The following is a 25080-nucleotide window of genomic DNA, read 5'->3' as shown; positions in this document are numbered from 1 at the left end:
TAGACTCATGTTGAGGTGATGCTAATGACATGGGTGAACGATGGTAGTCACACTTTTCATATGGAGTACTAATAGTCAACTCATAATCGCTGGCTAAAGAATAAGTGTGATCAAAAGTAGTGACACCTCGAAAGAAAAACTCACGCCTAAGATCATCTCTTAGACCTTGGCTAAACCTACTCAAAGTCGTGGTCTCATCCTCAATCACATGACATTGGGTTTGAAATTTCTCAAATTATGTAATATACTCAGTCACTAATTGAATCCCTTGTTTAAGAACAGTCCATTGAGTAAAAACTTCAAAATCTAAGCAACCATCAAAAGTAGAAGTATCTAATTTAATGCTTCTAAAGAAACTCTCCTTAAGATGAGAAAGTGAATGAGTACTGTGACGATTACAACATCGTTCTCACTCACGAACCTGATCCCTATCCCTACGATCGTGTCGAAAGCATTTTTGATCACTCTGTCGATGATGATATTGTCTATTATGAATCACTTTAGATTTATGGACGTCATTCAAATGAGGGATTTGCTTAAAATGGCTCATTTTAGCAGCTATGTTCTTTCTCTCCTCACGAGTAGCAGCTATATCGGATTGGACAGTCGCTAATTGAGTTTGAAACTGTTGTTGATTAGTGACAAGTTCAGCTAATTGTCATGATAGTGCATCAAATTGGGAAGGATCCATGTTTAGGTACTGAAATTAGGAGTGACAAGATGTTAGCAGCTAAATGAAGTGCAATAGAGAGATCAATGAACAATAAGTGCAAGCAATGAAAAATAACTTGAACCATTTTTTTTAATTTTAAATATTGGGATTAAATAAATCCAAAGCAAGCTAATACTGCCGGTACAGGTAAAATAGCAAAGAAAGGGTCAACATATTAGTCAAATTCTCCAATCAATTTAGGTGGAGAACAACGAAAGTCAATTCGGTCACTGATGTCAATTCGATCATTAGTTTCGATCAAGTGGGGCTTAAGGGTAAAATTATCACGTTAATAGCAACACAAATAAATTAAACTACGCAATTTCAAAATGAAGTAGTAGTATAAAACAATGACAGATAAGAACAGTGACCCCTGTAGTCGAGTCGGCCTGATTTGTAGAAGTAATAGTCTCCGATGTATGAAGTGCACAAACAATCAACTCTCTAAAAATTAGTCCCGATAACTTATCCCTTATTGTTCATGCAGTGGTTCCCAAGGTATGAGCAGATATTGCTCAAGGTGCTGATAAGCAAAACTCGATGACATCACTAATATTAAAAGGATTTCAATGGGAGATTTACGTAGGGGATAGAGGTTAGATGCGGACATAGGCAGAAAAGGTTTTATAATTTCCATTGGACTAGGTTTATGAGTGGTAAGTTGTCTTATCTAGTAGAGATACGGTAACATTGAAATCTTAGTTGGATTGTTTATTTTACTGAACTTTCAATTTGAATTGTTGGTGATTATGAACATTGGTAATTTCTTGAACGATATATACACAACAATAACTCAATGTTATATTTCACAATCAGACCGAAGCAATCTTGTCCCCTTCTCATATTTGCTAAATACTACTTCATCTGAGCTGTCATATACATAAACTTACAACTGGACTATATTTTGGTCAAAACATCTGCGAAAGTAGACATAAACATAATGAAGCTGGTGAAAAAGCTAACACACTTTGTCCATATAAATTTATCAATCCAAATCATTTACCTTTTCATAAAGGTAACACCATTTATCTATATAGATTTATTAATATGCCCACTTACCATTTCTACTGGTGAATGCATTTCTACCACTGCTAGGATTCTTTTGACTTGTTCTGTATCGGTTACTCAACCTATTTTCAAATTATTACTATTGTCCAGCATTTTCTTAATTTATCTATTGGTCATTTTGATAATTAATACCAGGTGATGGTATAGTTACACATTTATCATTTACTCCCCTTTCAAATATCAATTAATTTAATAAGGCAAAACTTTTCCATGGAATAAATAATCGAGTCCAATTATTTATGAAGGCTCAGTAACGTTCATCTTCATGGCGCCCTTCAACATCCAGAAGTATGTTGATTTTCTTTAGGATTTTTCATTCTTTTGTTGGAAAAAATAATTAGTTGCAGTAGTGATCAGAACAATATAATGCAGAAATATAAAACTTATCGTCTGATCGAGCCTCGTGACAGCACGATGTCCTAAAGTGAAATTGCCCGTCAATAATTGCTGCGACCTCCGTGGACAATCACTCCCAGGATACAACGATCGTAAACCACTTTTGCAGCAATCACGAATGATTTTTCTTGAACTCTCAATTGTACTCCAGAACAAATGTAAAAACTCGAATATAAGAAATTCAGAATATGAAAAGGATGATTGATGCAAGATGATTTTTCTATTTTCTTTCGTGTGTGTTTTTCCCAAAACGAGATATGGGTTTATATAGGCAAGATGGAAGTAACAGTCTTCACCATGTTAATGCAGAATTTTAATGACTGTTAGTGGGTTGTTACAAAAGCAAACAGTCAGAAAATACTGGCTAGTTTTACCCATTAAATAATAATAAAAAAAAATTTATTTTAGTCAAGGAAGCCCAAGAGCCCAAGGCCCCAATCAAGACATTTTAATATCTGCATGGGAAGTGACTCGAACCCCTGACGTCCCACACAAATGTCACATTTCCCACCACTTTAGCACTTTATCTAATTTAATTATTTCTTTCACATTTTATATTTATACCATAAATATATAACAATCTCCCACATGAAAGAAATAAGATAAATGAAAATATTACTCTGGAGTACGGTAGAAATCATGCAGGCTTAGGTGTCTATCTACTTGAACCTTGGCTTTGTATATTCTATCGAGCTTACTAACTATAGAGTGAACTATGTCTTGAACTCTACAATTATAGTTACAAACTGAGACAATAGAACACACACATGATTTCTAGAACAGTCATTGAGTTCTCGCGGTTGTGTTCATTTCGGCCGTGAACTTTCCCAGTTTCTTCGAGTGCTCTAGAGAATTCGCCTCAATTCTCGTAGGAAGCGGCCCCACTTCCACACTCAAATAGGTGCTACTATTAAGGGTGCATTGTATTTAAACACCCCACTGAATATCAACTATAGTAAGCATTAAGAGCATTAGCTCATCCTCTAATCAATACAGTTAGTACTACGCATCATAGGGAGGGGTTTGGAATAAATCCAATGTAGTACCCCCACAGACCACTCCAATAACTTTGTTGTCCCATTGAACCTTGACCATGGGATCTCCAATTGCAAGGTTGGGTTTCCATTATAGGTGATCTAATAAATAATAGGCTTTAGCCCCATCCCCCTTGATGTTTGTTGAATTAGCTCTCTAGCCAATCCTTTGGTTAATGGGTCAGCAATGTTATCACTTGACTTCACATAGTCAATAGCTATAATCCCATCCTTAAGCAGCTGACGCACAGTATTATGCCTCCTACGAATATGTCTAGACTTTCCATTGTAGGATGAATTTTGAGCTCTTGAGATAGCTGCTTGACTGTCATAATGTATTGAAATAGTTGGAAATGGTTTAGACCACAAAGGAACATCCATAAGAAAATTCCTTAACCATTCAGCCTCCTCACCTGCCTTATCTAAAGCTATGAACTTAGATTCCATAATAGATCTAGCAATGCAGGTTTGCTTAGTGGATTTTCAGGAGACAGCTCCACCTGCTAATGTAAATACATATCCACTTGTAGATTTACTTTCATTGGTATCAAAAATCCAATTAGCATCACAATATCCCTCAAGTATAGCAGGGAATTTGGTATAATGTATCCCCCGGTTTAGAGTGTATCTCAAATACCTCAAGACTCGAATGAGAGCATCCCAATGTTTATTGTTAGAATTACTAGTATACCTGCTAAGTCTACCGACAGCATATGCTATATCAGGTCTTGTACAGTTCATGACATACATGAGACTGCCGATTACTTTAGCATACTCTAAAGTAGAAACACTAGGACCTGAATGTTTTCTCAAATGACGGCTTGCATCATAAGGTGTTTTAACAGGAATACAGTTGTATTGATTAAACTTCTTAAGCACCTTTTCTACATAATGTGATTGGGTCAAAATAATTCCTTCTGAATGTTTTACTATTTTGATTCCTAGAATAACATCAGCAACACCCAAATCTTTCATTTCAAAGTGCTTGTTCAGAAACTGCTTAGTTTTATTAACCACACCTAAACTAGTTCCCATAATCAGCATATCATCAACATATAAGCAAATTATCACACCACAATTATTTTCAAATTTGCTATATATGCATTTATCTGCTTCATTTATCACATAACCACTTGATGTCAAAACTGTATCAAATTTTTCGTGCCGTTGCTTGGGAGATTGTTTAAGGCCATAAAGGGATTTTTTAAGTCTACATACTTTATCCTCAAGGCCTTCTACAACAAATCCTTCAGGCTGGTCCATATAAATCTCCTCTTCTAAGTCTCCATTTAAAAATGCAGTCTTGACATCCATTTGATGTATAATAAGATCATATAGTGAGGCAATTACAATTAACATCCTAATCGAGGTAATCTTAGTAACGGGTGAATAAGTATCAAAGAAGTCAACTCCTTCTTTTTGTTTATAGCCTTTAGCTACAAGTCTTGCTTTATACTTATCAATTAAACCATCAGGTTTAAGTTTTTTCTTAAACAACCATCTACACCCAATTATCTTACATCCTTGAGGTAAGTCAACTAACTCCTAAGTATTATTAGACATAATTGAATCATAGTCACTATTTACAGCTTCCTTCCAAAATATAGAATCTGGTGAAAACATAGCTTCACCAAAAGTACTAGGATCATCCTCTACTAAGTAGGTTATAAAATCAGGACCGAAAGAAGTAGTGGTCCTAGGTCTTTTGCTTCTCCTAATATCAGCTTCTTCTAATTCAGATGGCTCATCTCTAACACTAGGAAGAATACTAAAAGAATTGCTTGATCCTTTAGACTTTTTTTTAAACGGAAATCTATTTTCAAAGAATTCAGCATCTCTAGTTTCAAATATTATGTTCTTTTCAATCAAATTATTTTTAGATTCAATGACTAAAAATCTGTAGGCATTACTATGAAAAGCATACCCTATAAAAACACAATCAACAGTTTTCGGACCAAGTTTAGTTCTCTTATGTGCTGGAATAGAAGCTTTAGCTAAACACCCCCAGACTTTAAGATATTTATATAAAGGTGTTCTGCCCTTCCACATTTCATAAGGAGACTTATTATTTTTCCTACTAGGAATTCTGTTAAGAATATAACATGCAGTAAGAAGTGCTTCCCCCCACATGTTAAAAGGTAATCCAGAAGAGCTTAGCATTGATATAACCATATCCTTAAGGGTTCGATTTTTCCTTTCAGCTACACCATTAGATTGGGGAGAATAAGGTGGAGTAGTCTCATGAATAATACAATTCTCAACACAAAATTTATCAAAATCTCCTGTATATTCTCCTCCCCTATCAGATCTTAAAACTTTAATAGTTTTGTCTAGCTGATTTTCTACTTCAGTTTTATAGGAAATAAATTTTGAATAGCTTTCATCCTTGCCCTTAAGTAGATAAATATAACAATATCGAGAATAATCATCAATGAAAGTTAAGAAATATTTATTTCCATCATGGGTAACATATCCTTTTAAGTCACATAAATCAGAATGTATCAAACTTAAGACCGAAGTAGTCCTATCAACACGAGGAAATGGTTTTCTAGAATATTTAGATTCAACACACGTTTCACATTTTGAATTTGGACAATTATCGAGTTTGGGAATGTTTCCCAAAGTCATTAATTTTTTAATAGAAGTTTTATTAACGTGTCCAAATCTAGCATGCTACAAATCATAAGAATCCAACAAGTAAATGGAAAAGCTAGATGCTTTATTGTTAATCACAGAGACATTGAGTTTAAACAGACTCTCATTTGCATACCCTTTCCCAACAAAGGAACCACCCTTAAACAGTACAACTTGACCACTTTCAAATACAATCTTAAAACCCTTTTTTACTAAGATAGATTCAGATACTATATTTTTCCTAATATCAGGTACATAAAGGACATCCTTTAAATTAATGATATTTCCAGAAGTAAATTTAAGCGTCACAGTTCCTTTTCCCTCGATTTTGAAGGAGGAAGCATTGCCCATGAACAGACATTCTCCATCACTAGCGGGAGTGAATGAAGAAAATGCACCTATCATGCAGCAAATATGCTTGGTAGCTCCAGAATCTACCCACCAGTCTGTCATGTTGCTTACTAGATTCACTTCTATCACCATAGCAGAGAAATTCCCATCCTCTACCGCATGTGCCTGATGCTTCACAGCTTTTCCTTTCCTATTTCTGCAATCCTTTGCAAGGTGACCTGGTTTACCACAAACAAAACAGTCACCAACAATTTTATTTTTGAACTGGGGCTTAGACCGATTGTTCTTTCCTACAAATTGTTTTCCCTTATTTCTGCCTTTAAAATTGTGACCCCTTGTAAAATTTCCAATTGGTTTCTTAGTCCCAGAACTTCCTTTAATAAGATTAGCCTTGGTATCAAAATCTGGTCTTTCCTTACGTTCTGCCATTCTATTGTCCTCCTCGATTCTAATCCTGATAATCAGATCCTCTAAGGACATTTATTTTCTCTTATGCTTCAAACTATTTTTATACTCTTTCTAAGAAAGTGGCAATTTTTCAATTATAGCTGACACTTGAAAGCCCTCACAGATTTTATATCCTTCAGCAATAATTTCGTGAATTATAATCTGCAATTCTTCAACCTGACTAACCACAGTTCTAACATCATTCATTTTAAAATCTAAAAACTTTCCCACAACAAATTTCTTGGTTCCAACATCTTCTGTAGCATATTTCTTTTCTAATGAATTTCATAACTCTTTTGCAGATTTACACGAGTAGTAAACATCATACAGATCTAAAGTCAAACAATTCAGAATATAATTCCTGCACATATAATCATTATGTTCCCAATTAGTTAAATCCTCAGTTTTCTTACCAGTAGGATTATCAGCAATTGCAAAATCGGGTTTATCTGATCCAATAGCATCAACGACTTTAAGTGTTGTCAAATAAAATCGCAGTTTCATTTGCCATCTCTTAAAATTCTTTCCATCAAACAACTCAGGCTTTTCAGAATACTTAGGAACAGATATATCTATGGTAGACATGACAACTAATTATAAAGATAATTTCATTTTAGATTGTTAGAAAAAATAACTAGTTGCAGCAGTGATTAGAACAATATAATGCAGAAATATAAAACTTATCGTCCGATCGAGTCTCGTGACAGCACGATGTCCTAAAGTAAAATTGCCCATCAATAATTGCTGCGACCTCCGTGGACAATCACTCCCAGGATACAACGATCGTAAACCACTTGTGCAACAATCACGAATGGTTTTTCTAAAACTCTCAATTGTACTCTAGAACAAATGTAAAACTCGAATATAAGAAATTCAGAATATGAAAAGGATGATTGATGCAAGATGATTTTTCTATTTTCTTTTGTGTGTGTTTTTCCCAAAACAAGATATGGGTTTATATAGGTAAGATGGAAGTAACAATCTTCACCATGTTAATGCAGAATTTTAATGACTGAGTAGTGAGTATTTTAATGGCTGTTAGTGGGTTGTTACAAAAGCAAACAGTCAGAAAATACTGGCTAGTTTTACCCATTAAATAATAATAAAAAAATCATTTATTTTAGTCAAGGAAGCCCAAGAGCCCAAGGCCCCAATGAAGACATTTTAATATCTACGTGGGAAGTGACTCGAACCCCTGACGTCCCACACAAATGTCACATTTCCCACCACTTTGACACTTTATCTAATTTGATTATTTCTTTCACATTTTATATTTATACCATAAATATATAACATCTTTAACTTTATTTCAATAAGTTTTCTCTGATTATGTATCTTTCTTTTTGCTTTACTTGTTGTCCACCTTATTTCCCTTATATGGTGATGAATGCATTTCCCTTCGCACTCTGCTGAGAAATAGTTATCCTCGTGAAGACACATTCATGTGGAAAAATATTTGGTCAGAAGCTTATTCTTTTAGTTTATTAGTGTCCATCGTACAAGGGATCTCTCATTTATGCCCTGTGATGATTATAAGATGAGCTCGAGATAAGCAATTTTTGGCCTTGACGGTGTAATTTTAAGGAAGAACAATTTATTCTTAATAGGCGATTCGAAACCCCTCGTCGATTAGGTTCAATCGACTAGTTTCTAGAAAAAGTGGCATCTAGTTTCCTTTCTTCTGCTAATATTGGCCAATAATTGCAAGAAACTTATTGAATCTTGAAAATTCTCCCATTAGTGGAGGTGACACATCAAAGCTATATTTATCATTGTGGAGTAAGTATTTTATGCTAATTATACAGTTTGACTGAGGAAAAGTATAGGTGGTTATGCTATTCATTGAGCGAAAAACTAAGATCTACTATAGGAGGAAATGCTTATATAAGGAATAAAGTTAAGCGCCTTGATCTCATCGTCTGGTGGTTTTTTGTATATATAAATAGATGCAAAATATAGATATCCAATGAACCTCACAATCTGAAAGTCTTTAATTGTCTCTTTCTTCACATGTATACATATGTTTTGTTCTCTTTTTTGATGTAGTTTAGCCTTTTCATAATTTTATAAATCGATGAAATTATAATTAAATTCCTACGATGAAAAATTTATCTTGTTACATTTTTTCTCATAATCAGCTATTAGGCGATTAGAGTAACCACATTTTGGATAGGAACTATATTACACATTATGGGGCTCAAACTCAGTTTTCTTCTTTCTGATTTTTAATTTTTCCTATTTCTCAACAAGATGTAGAACACACTATTCTAAAATAATGTTTGCTAAGTTTATCAATTCTTTCATATGGGTCCAACATATCCTATTATTACTTCATTTATTAACTTATTAACCACGATCTGTAAAGTATAAGCTGAGTTGTCTGTTGTAATTGTATACAAATACCTTCCTTTAATGTTATCCAAATCTTAAATACTTGCAGATGAGTTAAATATAGGTTGTACTTCAAAAGAAATTAGAGAGAAATTAAATAACTGCAAATTAAACGACAAATTACACAACTTTTGTGTGCATAATTTACAAACGTGTTATGTTCGTAGAATTTGTGCAAGAGGACATACTTTTCTTTTTTCTTTATTCGATAACCTGGCTTTTTTTATTCACAATTGGTTTTTTCCATTGAACTGGCGACTCAAAACAAACTGTTACATTTGTTATTGGCATGTTAGTGTTGGTTCCGGGGTTTATGTGAGCGTTATAATGATTGTTGATATTTGTATCAAAACAAATTAATGTTTAACCTGCAGGAGCGTGATCAAACTATTGATATGTGAACTTGAAAGTGTAGTACAAAATCATAAAATCAAGGTATCAAAATGAAACAAGAAAAGGAGAAGAAAAAGAAATGAAATCCGAGGCAAGTGATGGCACATTCTCCTTAAGACAATATTGCCCCGCTAAGGTGCTCATGGTTGACGGCACTTGTCTCCCAAGATACAACGGATGTTTAATCTTATGGTAGCAGCACTTCACACCACAAGAACCGGCGAACCGACGGAATTTTCCCCTCTACAAAGGGATTTTATGCAAGAAAAATAGAGAGAGAGAGAGAGAGATTTGTAAGAGAAGAAGAGTGCTCAATGCAAAATATGAGTTGGTATACCCTTAGGGACGTCCAAGGGGTCCTATTTATAGAGGAGGAAGGGGTGTGGATGAAGTGGTGTGGGCCAAATCGTGCAATATTCCAAATAGTTGCAACATTCCATCTTCGCTAGCTTTTCGCTCGAGCAGCGCTTCAAAAATCCGAGCAAAACATACTTCGCTCGCTTTTGGCTTGAGCAAGCGAGACTGTCGCTCGAGCGAACATCGAGCGACAGAATTGAGGGACAACATATTTTAGTCCTTTTTCACCGTATTTTCCTTCAATTTTTGGACCGCAATTTCTCATTCACCTGAAATTGGTTTCTAATGTGTAAATATACTATGATCATCTACTCGATGAGTAGAACAAGTTGGCCTTTTTACTTTTGTAATTTGACCACTGGATCAAGTCCAAATATTTGGCCAAAGTTGACACGTTAGTTACACTTTTCGATTTTAATTTTTACTTAACCAATTTTCGATCTTTCATGTTAATTTGGAAATCGATTTCCAACAATCCCCCACATGAATGGAAATTCGAGTATGCAAATGATATATGACACGATACATGCAATTGTAGAGAGAGAGAGAGAGCGGAGAAATATTGCATCGGGCAAGGTAGCTTCCGTCTTTGAACCTTCCATAGTGAAATATTATCGAGCTTACTTGGCTAGTTGGTGAACGTGATGTCTTGAACCGACCAGCTGTTAGTGTAAGCCAAGACAACAATACTCACACAATGTCTTATCTAATTTCGTTCTTGGTTCTCATGACTTGGTTCATTTTTGCCCTGAACCCCTCTTGGTTCTGCAAGTGTTTTAGAGAATTTAAGCCTTGAATAATTCTCATTGAAGCGGCCTCACTTCACACTCACATAGGTGACCTCCTATTAAGAGTATTATGCCCTACTCCACTTGACTTAATCAAGATATAGGAATCATTAAAAGATTATCTTAGCCTCTTCCAATTCTGCAGAAAGCACTTTGGTATCATTGGAATAAGTTAAGAAATTATTTCCTAAGTGCTTCATGGAATCCTCATAACTTAGTTATCCCTTTGAACCAAGATCTTGGGATCTCCAGTTAACAAGGCAGGGTTATCATTACATGGACTCTAACGTAGTAGGCTTTAATCCCATTCCTCTCGATAGGCAACATTTTTGATATCTTGGCAAACCTTTCGTAAGCGGATCCACAACATTCTCCTTTGATTTCACATAATCTATGGAAATGATGCCCATTGAGATCAGTTGCTTAATGGTATTATGTCTTCGACATATATGTCTAGACTTACCATTGTACATGCTGCTTTTAGCCCTTTCAATGGCCGATTGATTATCGTAGTGTATGCTTATGGCAGGTATTGGCTTAGGCCAACATAGAATATCTTCTAAGAAATTTCGAAGTCATTCTGCTTCTTCACTAGCTTTGTCCAAAGCAATAAACTCAGATTTCATAGTTGATCGAGCTATACATGTTTACTTTGAAGATTTCCATGAGATAGCAACTCCGCCAAGTGTAAACACATAGCCATTTGTGGATTTGGAATCCTTCATATCGGATATCCAATTCGCGTCACAATATCCTTCTAATACCACAGGATATTTTGTGAAATATAATCCATAGGTCATGGTATGCTTCAAGTACCTAAGGACCCTTATTAATGCCACCCAATGATCATGTCTTAGGTTACTCGTGAATCTACTAAGTTTATTCACCACAAACACAATGTCCGATCGAGTGCAGTTTGTAACATACATTATACTGCCAATTATTTGTGAATATCTTAGTTGTGACATGCTCTCTCCCTTATTTTTGACCAAGTGTAGACTTGTGTCAATAAAAGTCTTTGCAGGACTTTCCTCAAATATTTCAAACTTCTTAAGTATTTTCTCAACGTAATGAGATTGGGAAAGTACGATTCCTTCCGATGTTCCAGAGATCTTTATCCCTAGTATTACATCTGCCACACCCATGTCTTTCATGTCAAAATGCCTTGTTAGCATTTTCTTGGTTTTTGTCAACATTTTGTCACTATTGCCATTATCAACATATCGTCTATATATAGACATACTATCACATAGGCATTCGGTGTATTCTTCATATATACACACTTGTCACATTCATTTATTTTAAATCCATTTGACAACATTATTTTGTCAAACTTTTGGTGTCATTGCTTAGGACCTTATTTTAAGCTATATAAGGACTTAACAAGTTTACATACTTTATGACTTTCATTTGGAAACACGAAACCTTCAGGTTGTTTCAATAATATCTTCTCTTCTAACTCACCATTTAGGAATGCCGTTTTTACAACCATTTGATGAATTTCAAGGTTATGTATTGCCCCAATTGCAATTAGCAACCTTATCGAGGTGATTCTCGTTACAGGTGAGTAGGTATCAAAGAAGTCAAGTCCTTATTTTTGCCTATATCCTTTAGCAACCAATATAGCCTCATATTTGTCAATGGATCCATCCGGTTTCAATTTCTTTTTTAATATCCATTTACACTCTAAAGGCTTATTTCCGGGAGGTAAATCTACCAATTTCCAAGTATGATTTTGCATTATGGAATCTATCTCGCTATTGATAGCTTCCTTCCAATGCGGTGCTTCCGGGGTAGACATCGCTTCCTCGTAAGTCCTTGTATCATTTTTTACCATATAAGTTAGAAAATCCTGACCAAATGATGTGGATGTTCTAGTCCTCTTACTGTGCCTTGGTTCTTCCTCATTTGAAGATCCATTTGCAGATTCATAAGTTCTCTTATTTGAACTTGATGTTTCCCTATCTTTGTAAGGAAAAATGTTTTCAAAGAATGTTGCATTCCTTGATTCAATTATAGTACCATCGTGTACATCTTGAATATTGGATTTGTGTACTAGGAAACGATATGCACTACTATTATTGGTGTATCCAATAAATATGTAATCGATCATTTTGGGACCAATTTTAATTTGTTTAGACTTGGGTACTTCAACCTTTGCCAAACACCCCCACACTTTAAAGTGTTGGTAGGAAGGAGAATGACATTTTCATAATGCATATGGTGTCTCTTTCATTTTCTTAAGCGGTATCCGATTGAGAAGACTATTTGCCGTTAAGATAGCCTCCCTTCACAAGTTCTGAGGTAAACCTAAACTTATTAACATCACATTCATCATCTCTTTAAGAGTCCGATATTTGCGTTCAGCAATTCCATTTGATTGAGGAAAGTATGGAGCCCTTGTTTGATGAATGATCCCATGTTCGGAACAAAATTCTTCAAATGGTGCCCCATATTCACCTCCTCGATCACTACGAATATTTTTAATTCGTTTGTCAAGTTGCGTTTCAACTTCAATCTTATATTGTTTAAATGCATTTAAGGCTCGTCTTTGCTTCTTAAAAGAAAGACATAACAATACTTTGTACAATCATCGATAAAAGTTACAAAGTATTTCTTACCGCCTCTAGTTTGAACGAATTTCAAATCACATATATCACTACAGATTAATTCTAGAGGCACCGTGTTCCTTTGAATTGAATGGAACGGTATTTTAGATAATTTTGCTTCAACACATATTTCGCATTTGTGATTAGGATCAATTTCAAGTGCAAGAATTAAACTTTGATTCATAAGTTTGCGCAACGAATTATAATTCGCATGTCCTAATCAATTATGCCATAAACAAGACTCAAGCAAGTAAACATAATTTGTTACTTTATTCATAATGCCTTGTTTCGATACAACAGTTAGAACGTTCATCTTGAACATTCCGTCACACATGTATCCTTTTCTTACATACATCTCATTCTTAGACAACACAAATTTATCGGATACAAATACAAGTTTGAAACTATTTTTACTAAGAAGAGATCAGGACACAAGATTCTTTCGAATATCCAGCACATGTAGGACGTTGTTGATGACTAGCTCTTTTCCAGATGTCATCTTTAAAGTGACTTTGCCTTGTCCTTCAATCTTGGAACTTGCAGAGTTCCTCGTGAATAGTTGTTCCCGTTTCTGTTCTTGATAGTTGGAGAACATTGCCCTATTAGCACACACATGACGGGTTGCACCGGTATCTACCTACCATTCCCTTATGTTTCCAACCATGTTGCATTCGGACACAACTACATATAGACTCATCTCCTGCATTCTTTTGAAAAGGTTGTCCTTCTCAATCATGTTGGCTTGAGCAAGTTTCCTAGGCTTTCGACATTCATTTGAACGATGTCTGGCCTTTCTACAATTATAGCATTTCCCTTTGAACTTTTTCGCCTTCTTGGAGTTATCTCTACGCGGTGCATCGTTTGAGATCTTTCATTTCTTGTTCAAAGGCCTTTGTTTTGTTTCAACAATGTTTGCTCCAAGTTGGTCAATAGGTTTCCTTTCATTTTTCCTATTGTCTTCGTCAATTCTCAAGCGGACGATCAATACTTCCAAATTCATCTCCTTACGTTTGTGCTTGAGATAGTTCTTGAAATCTCTTCACATAGGAGGGAGTTTCTCGATGATGGCAGCCACTTGAAAGGGTTCATTTAGTTCCATCTTTTCGGCATGTATGTCGTGCAAGAGGACTTGAATTTCTTGCACTTGGCTTATCACAATTTTGTTATCTACCATTTTGTAGTCCAAAAACTTGCCCACAATGAACTTCTTGATTCCGACATCCTTGGTCTTGTATTTATTTTCCAAAAAATCCAACAATTCCTTGGCCGAGTTTTTAGAACTATACACCCCATATAGTATATTGTCCAACCCATTCAAAATGTAGTTTTTGCATAGAAAGTTCGAGTGCTTCCATGCATCCAACACAATAATCGACTCACGATTATTTTCTCCCCCTTGTACGGATGGCGCGGTCTCTTTTAAAAACTTTGCCAAATTGAGAGTAGTGAGATAGAATAACATCTTTTGTTGCCATCTTTTAAAATCCACGCCACTAAATTTTTCTAGTTTTTCACCATGCGGGATTGAAGTGTCTATAGCCATAGGGGTAACCATGTTTGTACCATTTTGACTTGAAGCCTCTACAGTACTCATTTTTGTTACAAAAATAGTAGATTATCACAACGCAAAGTATGGGAAAGGAACAGTGCACAAAGACTATTCCAAAATAAAGAACAAAGTATGGGTTAAACCAAAACAAAATCAAAACAACCACCGACAAATATTGTCTTAAGATTGTTGGTTACGGGGTTTATGTGAGCGGTATGATGGTTGTTGATTTTTGTATCAAAACAAATTAATGTTTAACCTGCAGGAGCGTGATCAACCTATCGATATGTGAACTTGAAAGTGTAGTACAAACCCACAAAATCAAGGTATCAAAATGAAACAAGAAAAGGAGAAGAAAAAGGAATGAAATCCGAGGCAAGTGATGGCACATTCTCCTTAAGACAATATTGCCCCGCTATGGTGCTCACGGTTGAAGGCACTTGTCTCCCAAGATACAACGGATGTTTAATCTTGTAGTTGCAGCACTTCACACCACAAGAACCGACAAACCGATGAAATTTTCCCCAAGGGATTTTATGCAAGAGAGAGAGAGAGATTTTGTAAGAGAAGAAGGATGCTCAATGCAAAATATGAGTTGGTGTACCCTTAAGGACGTCCAAAGGGTCCTATTTATAGAGGAAGAAGGGGTGTAGATGAAGTGGTGTGGGCCAAATCGTGCAATCTTTCGAATAGTTGTAACATTCCATCTTCGCTAGCTTTTCGCTCGAGCAGCGCTTCAAAAATCAGAGCAGAACATACTTCGCTCACTTTTCGCTCGAATTTCGCTCGAGCGAACATCGAGCGACAGTGTATTTTAGCCCTTTTCCACTGTATTTTCCTCCAATCTTTGGACCTCAATTTCTCATTCACCCGGAATTGGTTTCTAATGTTCAAATATACTACGATCATCTACTCGACGAGTAGAACAAGTTGGCCTTTTTACTTTTATAATTTGGCCATTGGATCAAGTCCGAATATTCGGCCGAAATTGACACATTAGTCACACTTTTCGATTTCAATTTTTACTTAACCAATTTCCGATCTTTCATGTTAATTTGGAAACCAGTTTCCAACAGTTAGAAGACTTAACTGATGCCTCTACGACTCAGGCAGAAAAGAAAGAGTTGGATTCCCGTTCAATATATATTGGTAATGTGAGTTTCTGAATGCCCTTCTTAATTCTGTTAATTTTATTCCTTGTCATTGCAATTTATGTTGCGTTAGTTTCAAGAATAAGCATGCTTGTTGTCAACTCTTTGTTAATTAGACAGTCCCAACGTTTTAAGATCAGGCCCAATAAATATTTCTCTAATTCTATTGATTTGGAAATGGAATACCTTTTATCAAATTGTTTACTTTGGCTTCCTTTATCCATGAATTGATCTTTTCTCATTTTTCCTTCATTCAGAGATAGACAAGAACTTTCTAAAATCCTACTGTGGAAACATTTATATTTTAGTGTTGAACTACTAATTGTTAGTAGTCAATTTTAAATATATATTTTTAACAAACAATCTTATTTTTAATGACGTGAAAGATACCTCTTAAAATATAGGATAAATTTCAGAAGCCTCCCCTAAGTATATGACAAATACAGTTCTACCTATTCAGTTTTCAAAATTAAGAATACACTCCCTTATCTACGACTCGAAACCAAACAATATTGGAATTTTTAAATTGAAAAATAAATTTTATATTTTTTATGTAATTATACCTTCATTTATTAAAAGTGTTCTTGTACGTGGTCTTCTGTATTAGTAAATCTTATGAATGTATTGTAAATGAGAAGATAATTAATTTACATTAAATTAATGTGATTGGAGCTATAAATTGTTAATACAAGATACTATTGTCAACATTCCAAAAGAATTTTAAAAATTAAATTTAGAAGGGGGGGGGGAGCTTTAAAATTGAACTAATGTTGTGAGGAGTATTTTTGGTGCTTGACAGTTCATTCCCTTAAAAATGCATAGAAATAGTGAAAGGAGGAATAAAATGTTCGGCTGTGCTACCTGCACAAGCTCTTTTGCACAGAGCCTATACAGGTGCACACACATGGGGATGGACCCTACACATGGGGTCCACCCCCATGTGAGAGCCCCTATACAGACCCCGTGCAAAGGGCCCGTGCAGGAGGCTTTTTCCTAAAATGTTACTGTTGCGGAAGCTCTCTCAAAAGGATCTTCAAACGGTGGTTTTCAGACTCAGTCCAACGCACCTTTCTCAACCAACAACCAGTCAAATCTGCTCCAAACCACAACCAATTGATTCACCTTGGTTGCTATGCAATCTTACCCACATAAGACAAGAAATGATGATGATTTATGGTCACAAAGGCTAGGAGAAGACACCACAAAGGTATACTATGAAAGAACCACCAATTGCACACGTTATACAAGCGTTCTAGACACTTCTGAACACCTTTTTCTCACACAAAAAGGGGGCAGCCGGGATTCACTATTTCTTCTCTCAAAATCACACAAAACATCATATGAAAGTGGTTAGGGTTATAGCCAAATATATACTCTAGGGTTAGGCTTTAAGTTGGGCCATTAAAGGGGTAAACGGGTCAAGATTCAAGCCATCCATAAGGAATACAATTGGGCCGGGTATAGCTCATGGACTTGGTTGTTGGACTTATTTCATTCATCGGCCTATACTTATGAAATAATATTAACTCATGTTAACATCATAGCCCGGGATTTATTGTGTATCAAAAACCCAACAGTTACTCAACATAAATCTCAAGGGTTGTCTCTAACATTTTAAACAAGAGGGGTGTATTTGTATTTGTCGTATACCTCAAGGGAGGTTACTGAAATTTGCCCTAAAATAGAAGAAATAACAAGTTGAAAACAATATCTAGAGTGTGACACATTCTTCCAGCCAAGAACATACATGGTGGTGGATCCAAAATGGCTTCACGCTCGGGAGTAATTTCTTTTCCAGAGTGATGAATATTAAAGATACTTGGAATGTATTGCAAAAGTCCTATTCTTTACATTTCTTTTTATCTGAAATTGAGTCAAAAGATAAAGGGAGGTCCTTAAAGTCCTTAGATGTAGAAGCCCAAGAAAAAATCAAAAACCTTTGCTCTCTCATATATCTCCAAGCAGCTGTTTGTTTTTTTTTTCCTCGAAAATTTTGGAGTTCATTGATGTCCAGCCCATCAAAATATAGCCAATACCTGATGTTTCTACATATCAGCCATGATCCAACTTTTGTAAGCCAGAACCAATATATTTTCGGAAGGTGTAAAGTTTGAGAGAAATTAAAAATGGATGAGATCTCTATGTAATCTTGTATGCAAAATCAATATGCCAGGTTAAATGCTTACTCTGCCTCTTAAATAGATATTTTTCCTTAATTTAACTAAATTCCTTTTAGAAGCTAGTATGCATGTGGAGTATACGCAAGTATGTATGATTTGTTCTGGTTTGGATTGACCCGATTGATTAATCGCATTACCAATTGCTCTTTCAAAATTCAGGTGGACTATGGCTGCACACCTGAGGAGGTGCAACAGCATTTTCAGTCATGTGGTACGGTATATAGGGTGACTATTTTGACTGATAAGTTCGTCCAGCCGAAAGGTTTTGCTTACGTCGAGTTTGTTGAAACTAAGGCGGTGCAGAATGCTTTACTTCTGAATGAATCTGAGTTGCATGGCCGTCAGCTGAAGGTTTGTGAACTTATATTGATCCAAAAGCTTAAAACGTGATAGTCATACGTATCTGCAACAACGATTTTGATGGATTTTGGAATTTGGACAGGTATCTGCTAAGAGGACTAATGTTCCTGGGATGAAACAATATCGAGGAAGATGTCCGAACCCTTATTATGGATCAAGAAGGTCGTTCATGCCTGGTCCTCCTATGTACCCTCCCTATGGTTATGGGTAAATACTAGGGTTTAGTTTTTTGGCTTTCACCCATAACAAAGAAATGATGAGAAAATGCACTCTTTTTCACGTTGAGGCTTGGGCTTGAAGCTTTTGATACTAAATAATTATGGTATTTTGAATAGATAAATAAGAATCTTTCTGTTACTTAGATTAGCGAAGATATCTGTTTACCCTAATTCTTTACTTGGAATAAAATTGTACCATTGGATTAACATTTCTTAAATTTGTGGTTTAATTAAAGATTGTGATTTCAACTCTCTCGTATGTAGGAGGGTTCCAAGGTTTAGACGTCCTGTGCGCTACAGGCCAAATTGATGTATCTTGATTGTCGTCTGTCGGTGTTCTATAGATATTGGATGGTCGATTATGAAACCCTCGTCCCTCCATATTTGTTATTTTAGGGATTATTTTGGCGATAACTTGTACCATTACATGCATTCCGAAAAGCCATAAATTAGATTATTAAATTTTGCAACTTTATTTCGGCATGTTGTTGTGCTATTAAGCCTACGAGTGGGGATCAAGATGGCACCAAATTTCCATTTAACCACCAATTTCTTTTATTTATTTATTTTTGTAGATTTTTTTTTTTTAAATTTTTAAAAGAACTTAATCGGGTGGGGATCATGTCCTAATCTCTGATTCAACGCTAATTTCGTAGGCTCGTCCCAGCCCCATTCTCAATTAAATCAAGAATTCTTCCCCCGTTGCCATCTCTGTTGTTCAAGGAGTTTCTGTCCAATTTAATTGTTAATGTTAAATGGCTCCATAAATAGTTGGTTCAGCACACACTAAACATGTTGCTTATTACTGCCCCTCTAAAGAGGTAACACCATTCGAATTATGTAGGCCTATGCTCCTATGATTTCAATAGTAGTTGGAACTTTGCTACAGGTACTCGGAGTTTGACACTCCGGATTACCTGCTACTCACATGGGAGGTCGGGTCCCACGCCTATAAATGTGTGGGGCCCAGCCCCCTCACTCATATCGGATAACCCAACATGTCAAATCCCGGGTACAAATGGATTATTCCTAGTAGTTGAATAATGCAATGGATTGGTTTTTGATTGTACATAAAGATGGTGATCAATGAAAACTCGTTTACAAAAATTATTTTACAGGCTTGCCTCAGCTTATTGGCTTGACTTCTCTCTTTTAAGCTCTAATGGAGAAATATATTGATCCCCGTCAAATCTCAATTCACTTTCTGAATCTATAGCAGTGCTTTTTTTCTCTCTCTCAGATCAAGGTTCTTTTTATCTCTCTCGAAAAAAAATTAAAGGGGCTGATCTCTTCGTATTTTAGTTTCGTAGTTTTGAGTTTTGAATTCATTTTGAGTTTTGTGTTTTCAGTGACTGTTTTAAAATTGTTGAAAATACGTTCTCTTTGTCATTCTGAAAAACTGTTTTTCAAAATATAAAACTGAAAAACGCTTTTACTTTAAAATTTTGAAAATATTTTTTTTATAATATTATATTCAAAAAATCTGATTATTCAATAAATTTTATTAGTTTAATGTCAATATAGTATTAAACATAGTATTAGTTGAACTTTATAGAATTCTTCATGTTAGCCATTGGATTTTATTTTTAGTTTAAACTAGTAACCAACTTCAATTTTTCTTCCAATTTGACCATTATGCACGTCTCCGTGATGAAAACTAATAACTCATCCATATCTCACGAATTGTTTGAAGTTCTTAAAACCAACTCCATTTGTAATTATTTTTCATTTCCATCACTACACAAGTAATGAAAAATATACAATAATGAGTAGCAAATATAGTTGCCATAATTTATTGCTTTAGGCTGAAGACTTCTGAAGACACACACATTTTCAAGTCCAGAAAGGGGTGACACAGTGAGAGGGAGGGGGATGCTAATCCCAAAACCAACTTTAAATAGTTCTAACATCTAACTAGAGAAATAACACTTTTTCCTACTAAAACTTCGTTTGATCCAGTCCTATGTGCATTTTGTACAAGGAAGAACACTGAACTTTTAAACAAGATAAGAAAGTTAATTTATCTTCCCTCGTCTCTGCAAGCTGAAAGAAACACAGCCAAGAATGAATTGCCGTCCTCCTCAGGGAAGCCAAGATTCAATCAAGAAACCAGGATTTCATAGCTTTCACTAACCATAGAAACTCACTGCATGGCAAGTGAGCAGTTCGATACAATATTTCTCCACTGCTAATTTGAAGTGCACCCTTCCTCTCTCTCGTCTGACAAGTTAATTTGCTTTCTAACACTGCTAATATCATTATTGCAAGAAAATTCGGCCTTCAGCACTTTCATTTCATTAGATTCGGAGGGCAAGGTCTTAGAACTGGATAAAGCATAGGACTGTGTTGAGATGGCAGAATCAGAACGCGTCTCCTTTGAGGTGTCTGCATCAGACGTCTTTGCAAAACATCCTCCGGAACCTCTTGCTTTCCTTGAAGCATGCTGGTATCGAGACTCATGAAGATAAGGCTGAAAGTCAACAAAAGAAAAACAATTACCAACGATACAGAGATGGAACCCTACAGAAAGAACTCCAGGATCATGAATCATCATACATGCTCACATATGTTAATTTTTGCTTACTTTAAGTTAAAAGTTCAAATGTTACTCTCAGTTTATTGTCAAAATAAATTACTTATTTCCAGATTTGACAAATAAAAAAATTATTTATTTTAAAACATAATTATTCACTTATAACTTATAGGTGAACTTTTAAACTTAGCCAAGTATGCTCTTATCTTTGTTGCTTAAGAATTTTATGTGGGCAACAACCTATTAGGGAAACAAAAATATTTGCATTACCTACCTTTTGAACTTTTATCAATTTCTTTTCAAGCTCTACTTTAGAACGCGATTGCCTTGTACAAAGATTCCCATGGTACTGCTTGGCATTCACATGCACAGGCTCCTGTGCCATTTCGATTGGCAATATCATCCTCTTATGATGCACATTGTATATAATAGGAACCTGATCAAAAGAACAAACATAATCTTTCAATTTTTTTTCTGAACATTATGAGATTACACCACATCTAATTAAAATTATTAAATTGAAACAACTTTCCCAAGAATGTTCAAAGATCATATGATAAGAGCTAATGTACTCCCAAGAAAATTATGGCAACTATATTGACTGACTGATCAGAAGTCTTTAGCCTAAAGTAATAAATTAAACAAGTTATGCCAACATGAAAATCAAACTAATTATAAAAAAAATATACATGGATACAACTCACTCAGTGGAAACAATACCAAAAACTCCATACAGTCACACCCGACACTCTCCCTATCCGACACTCTACCTACCACTTCTATTTCTTCAACACACTGCAAAGAACAGTTTATCAGCTTACATCTATTTAAGCATTATAACAGATCTCAACAAGCCAAATTCCCAAGAAAAAAATAATGTCGCATTCGAGTTCAAAACCATTAAATGTAACTGAGATATATTTAATATTCAGAGTTGTAGTTCATTAATCACTTTGTGTTGTACAAACTGTGTTATAAAGTTTTTGACGTTAACAACAAGGAGTTTCTGAGGTTCATTGAAGGTCTTCACGTGAATAAGAAAAAACTTAGAACTGACTTGCACAAATAAGCAGCGATTCCCAGAATAATACACAGCGAAATGATGTCAATACAGAAATGTCGACTAGATCTCAGCTAGAACAAAACAGAACTCCAATTTAATACAGTATGGTTAGAAATACGTTGAGAGGTGTACAACAATTCATAAATGCAATTCAAGGATAAATGAGTAGAAGAAGCAATCCTAGATAGCGAAGTAAACCGAGCAACATGCTTACTCCATCTAACCATTGACATTGAAAGAGAAAGCTGAAATGCTTTAGTCAGTCAACTAATCATCTCAAAATACCACGTAAAATCACTATCCTGGTTAAATCAAACAGCCTCAAAAAATAAAACTATTCAATGATTGTCAGCACCAATAGATTTTAAAATCTTCCCTGAAGTCAACAATTTTACACTTTTCTGGTTGAGAATGTAATTATCACACTCTTCTCAGGATTTTGTTTGAAAAAATGATATAGTAAAATCTACATTCATGGCATAGAGTGCAAAGACAAAATGATATTATGATTTCACTTGCTAAGACATATCTAGGTTTTGTTTCTTGCATTGCAAAAAAGAAAGGCTTGGAGCAATTCTCTATCTTTATCATTGCAATAATACAAGTTGCATTATCAAATATCACATTCTCAAAAACAACATGAAGCTGTACGTAAAAAGATATGAAGTTGTGTGTGTCTGCAAGAATCCTGGATACAAACCTTATTGGTGAACTAGGCCAACGAATAAATACTTTCCTTTAAGTGTTCCATATAAGGACCAATTTTACACAATGTTTATAGATCTGGGTTTATCAATTTTTTGGCACCATCAACGACAGTAATTAATGAGATAAAAATGCACCAGAAGCTGAAGTAACACAATGCAGAGGGTTTTCTCAATTTAGAAGTTAAAGAAACTTGTTGGGATTTCCCAGGTCTTGATTCATACATCACAGTATTACCGCTTAAAGGCTGCTTTAGTGTGGGAAAAACCTTGTTATATAGAGACTAGAAAAAAAAATGAAAAAAAAAAATTGCAAGTCTCTAGTTCAAAACCTTGGGTGTAATTGGATTAGGAATTAATTCAGCAGAGTTAGCCCCAGGTTTCAATAGCAGATTTGAATCCCCATTCCAGAAATTCTAGAAACCGCTCCCACACTGTATCAAATTCACCAGCAGATTTGAATCCCGATACCAGAAAAATCGTCGTTCGCGATTCCCAATTGACCCGGTTTGATTTCTTCAAATTTCGACGCCGTCAAGTCAACCCATAGTGGCGGACCACATGGGTCGACATCGTCTGCCTTTGCTACACATTGTCCAACAATGGACCCGACCCAATTTCACCCAAAACAGGTGGTGGATTTCGGTGTGAGGGAGAGGATATGTGAGAGAGTGATATGCGGTGGTGGAGAAATGGAAATGAGAGTCTTCCCGTGTTTTGTAAAAATGCCGTGTTTTTGCTAGAAAACACTCAAAACGTCTAAAATGACGCTTTGAGTTTTGTATACAAATTATTTTTTGTTTTCCAAAATTCATTTTCGAAAATGAAAAGGAGATCGTATTTTTACCATTTTGAAAATCGAAAACAAAAAACGGTTTGAAACGACAAAGAGAACTGCCCGTAAGCCTTTTACTTCTTTACTTCCATTACTGTCGGAACCATTCATGTAATGAGAAAAAATAAATAAATAATCCAATTATTGGGATGCGACTAGGTACCAAATATGGTATTAGTATCTTACAGTGGAGTATCCCAATTCTAAACCTGATTAAATTTTAATACCATATGGTCCATATCACTTCTCGAAATGGTTGCAGGCAAAATGCACACCGCTTCCTACGTAGTAAAAGATGATAGAATCCAGTACTAAGCTCTCATTTGACATGATTTTTGTTTTTATTTATGTTTCTTGTAGAAGAACTTAAGTGTGTTTGATTAACATGGAAAATATTATCTAGAAAAGAAAATATTTTCCATCTTTTGTGGAAAATAAAAACCACCTCTACTCAAGGAATATTAGGCATATTTTCAAAAGTTGGAAAATATTTTTCATGGAAAAAAATAGCAATCAAACACTCCAAGTGAAAATTTGGATGGAAAACTAATATTTTCCATGGAAAATAAATGTAATCAAACACACCCTTAATGAAGAAGTTAACTTAGGCAAGCTTCCTCGAAAAGTTCTTCTAACCGGTCAAAAAATTTTCAAAAATTATTCAAACTTGTTCAACGGTAACATCTTAATCTCAGAATCAGCTTTTAACTTTTTAAAAACACTGCTAAATGTGCCTTAAATGGGTGGAGGGGGGGAGCTCTTCTCAAGTTCAAAGATAAGCTTGTTGATGAATTTGGTCGCCTCTCTTAGGTATTAAAGATTTTGATTGTCTTATAATTGAAGGGGAAACTAGATACTGATACTGCTGCAAAGATTAAGCGATTCTTGATGAATATCCTTATTTTTATTATGCCGTTGATATATCAATAACAATTATTTCCAAGATATAGATAATAAATCAATATAAAGCTAACTGTCGAGTCTTTCTAGACGAGGATTGCAAGGAGGCTCGCTTAAGCAACAGCGATTAATAACTCTTCATCTTCATGGCCCTCCAAGTATGGCATTCTCAATATCTTCTCTACTCAGTGAATAACTCATTTCAACGTCTTTCACAAGCTTTCCTGGTCCACTCTTTAGATACCTGCATTCAATTCCAAAGAGCTGTTAGGAACTTGAATTACTAAAATTTGAAAGGGAAACAAGAGAAGCTTGTTCGATTGAAGAGTAACGAACATAATGAAGAAAGCATAGATAATTAGGCAGTTGAAAAATTAATATAAAGCAGGAAAAAATAAAATAATTTC

At 35.3% G+C, this 25080-nt stretch overlaps 2 protein-coding genes across 2 annotated transcripts in view; one reads left to right on the top strand and one right to left on the bottom strand.

Moving 5' to 3' along the window:
• The window catches only part of LOC111405539 (polyadenylate-binding protein 1-like), a 49483-nt gene extending 30535 nt beyond the window's left edge, over nucleotides 1-18948 (top strand). Inside the window, exons 4-7 of the mRNA XM_023034477.1 lie at nucleotides 15813-15883; nucleotides 18220-18411; nucleotides 18503-18627; nucleotides 18903-18948. Of these exons, the coding sequence (XP_022890245.1) occupies nucleotides 15813-15883; nucleotides 18220-18411; nucleotides 18503-18627; nucleotides 18903-18948 (434 nt within the window). The remainder of the gene's footprint in view (nucleotides 1-15812; nucleotides 15884-18219; nucleotides 18412-18502; nucleotides 18628-18902) is intronic.
• Nucleotides 18949-20354: 1406 nt separating this feature from the next.
• LOC111405538 (nuclear transcription factor Y subunit A-9-like) lies at nucleotides 20355-23689 on the bottom strand. Its single transcript, XM_023034476.1, has 3 exons — nucleotides 23271-23689; nucleotides 21446-21607; nucleotides 20355-21108 (listed from the first exon to the last, which is right to left on the bottom strand). Exons 2-3 carry the CDS (start codon nucleotides 21572-21574, stop codon nucleotides 20827-20829), a joined length of 411 nt encoding a protein of 136 aa, XP_022890244.1. The 5' UTR covers nucleotides 21575-21607; nucleotides 23271-23689; the 3' UTR covers nucleotides 20355-20826.
• Between the last annotated feature and the right edge of the window lie 1391 nt (nucleotides 23690-25080).

The sequence above is a fragment of the Olea europaea genome, chromosome 12 (genome assembly GCF_002742605.1).
Source record: "Olea europaea var. sylvestris chromosome 12, O_europaea_v1, whole genome shotgun sequence".
NCBI lineage: Eukaryota > Viridiplantae > Streptophyta > Magnoliopsida > Lamiales > Oleaceae > Olea > Olea europaea.
The sequence above is the reverse complement of the archived record's forward strand: the minus strand, read 5'-3'. Positions and strand labels throughout refer to the sequence as shown.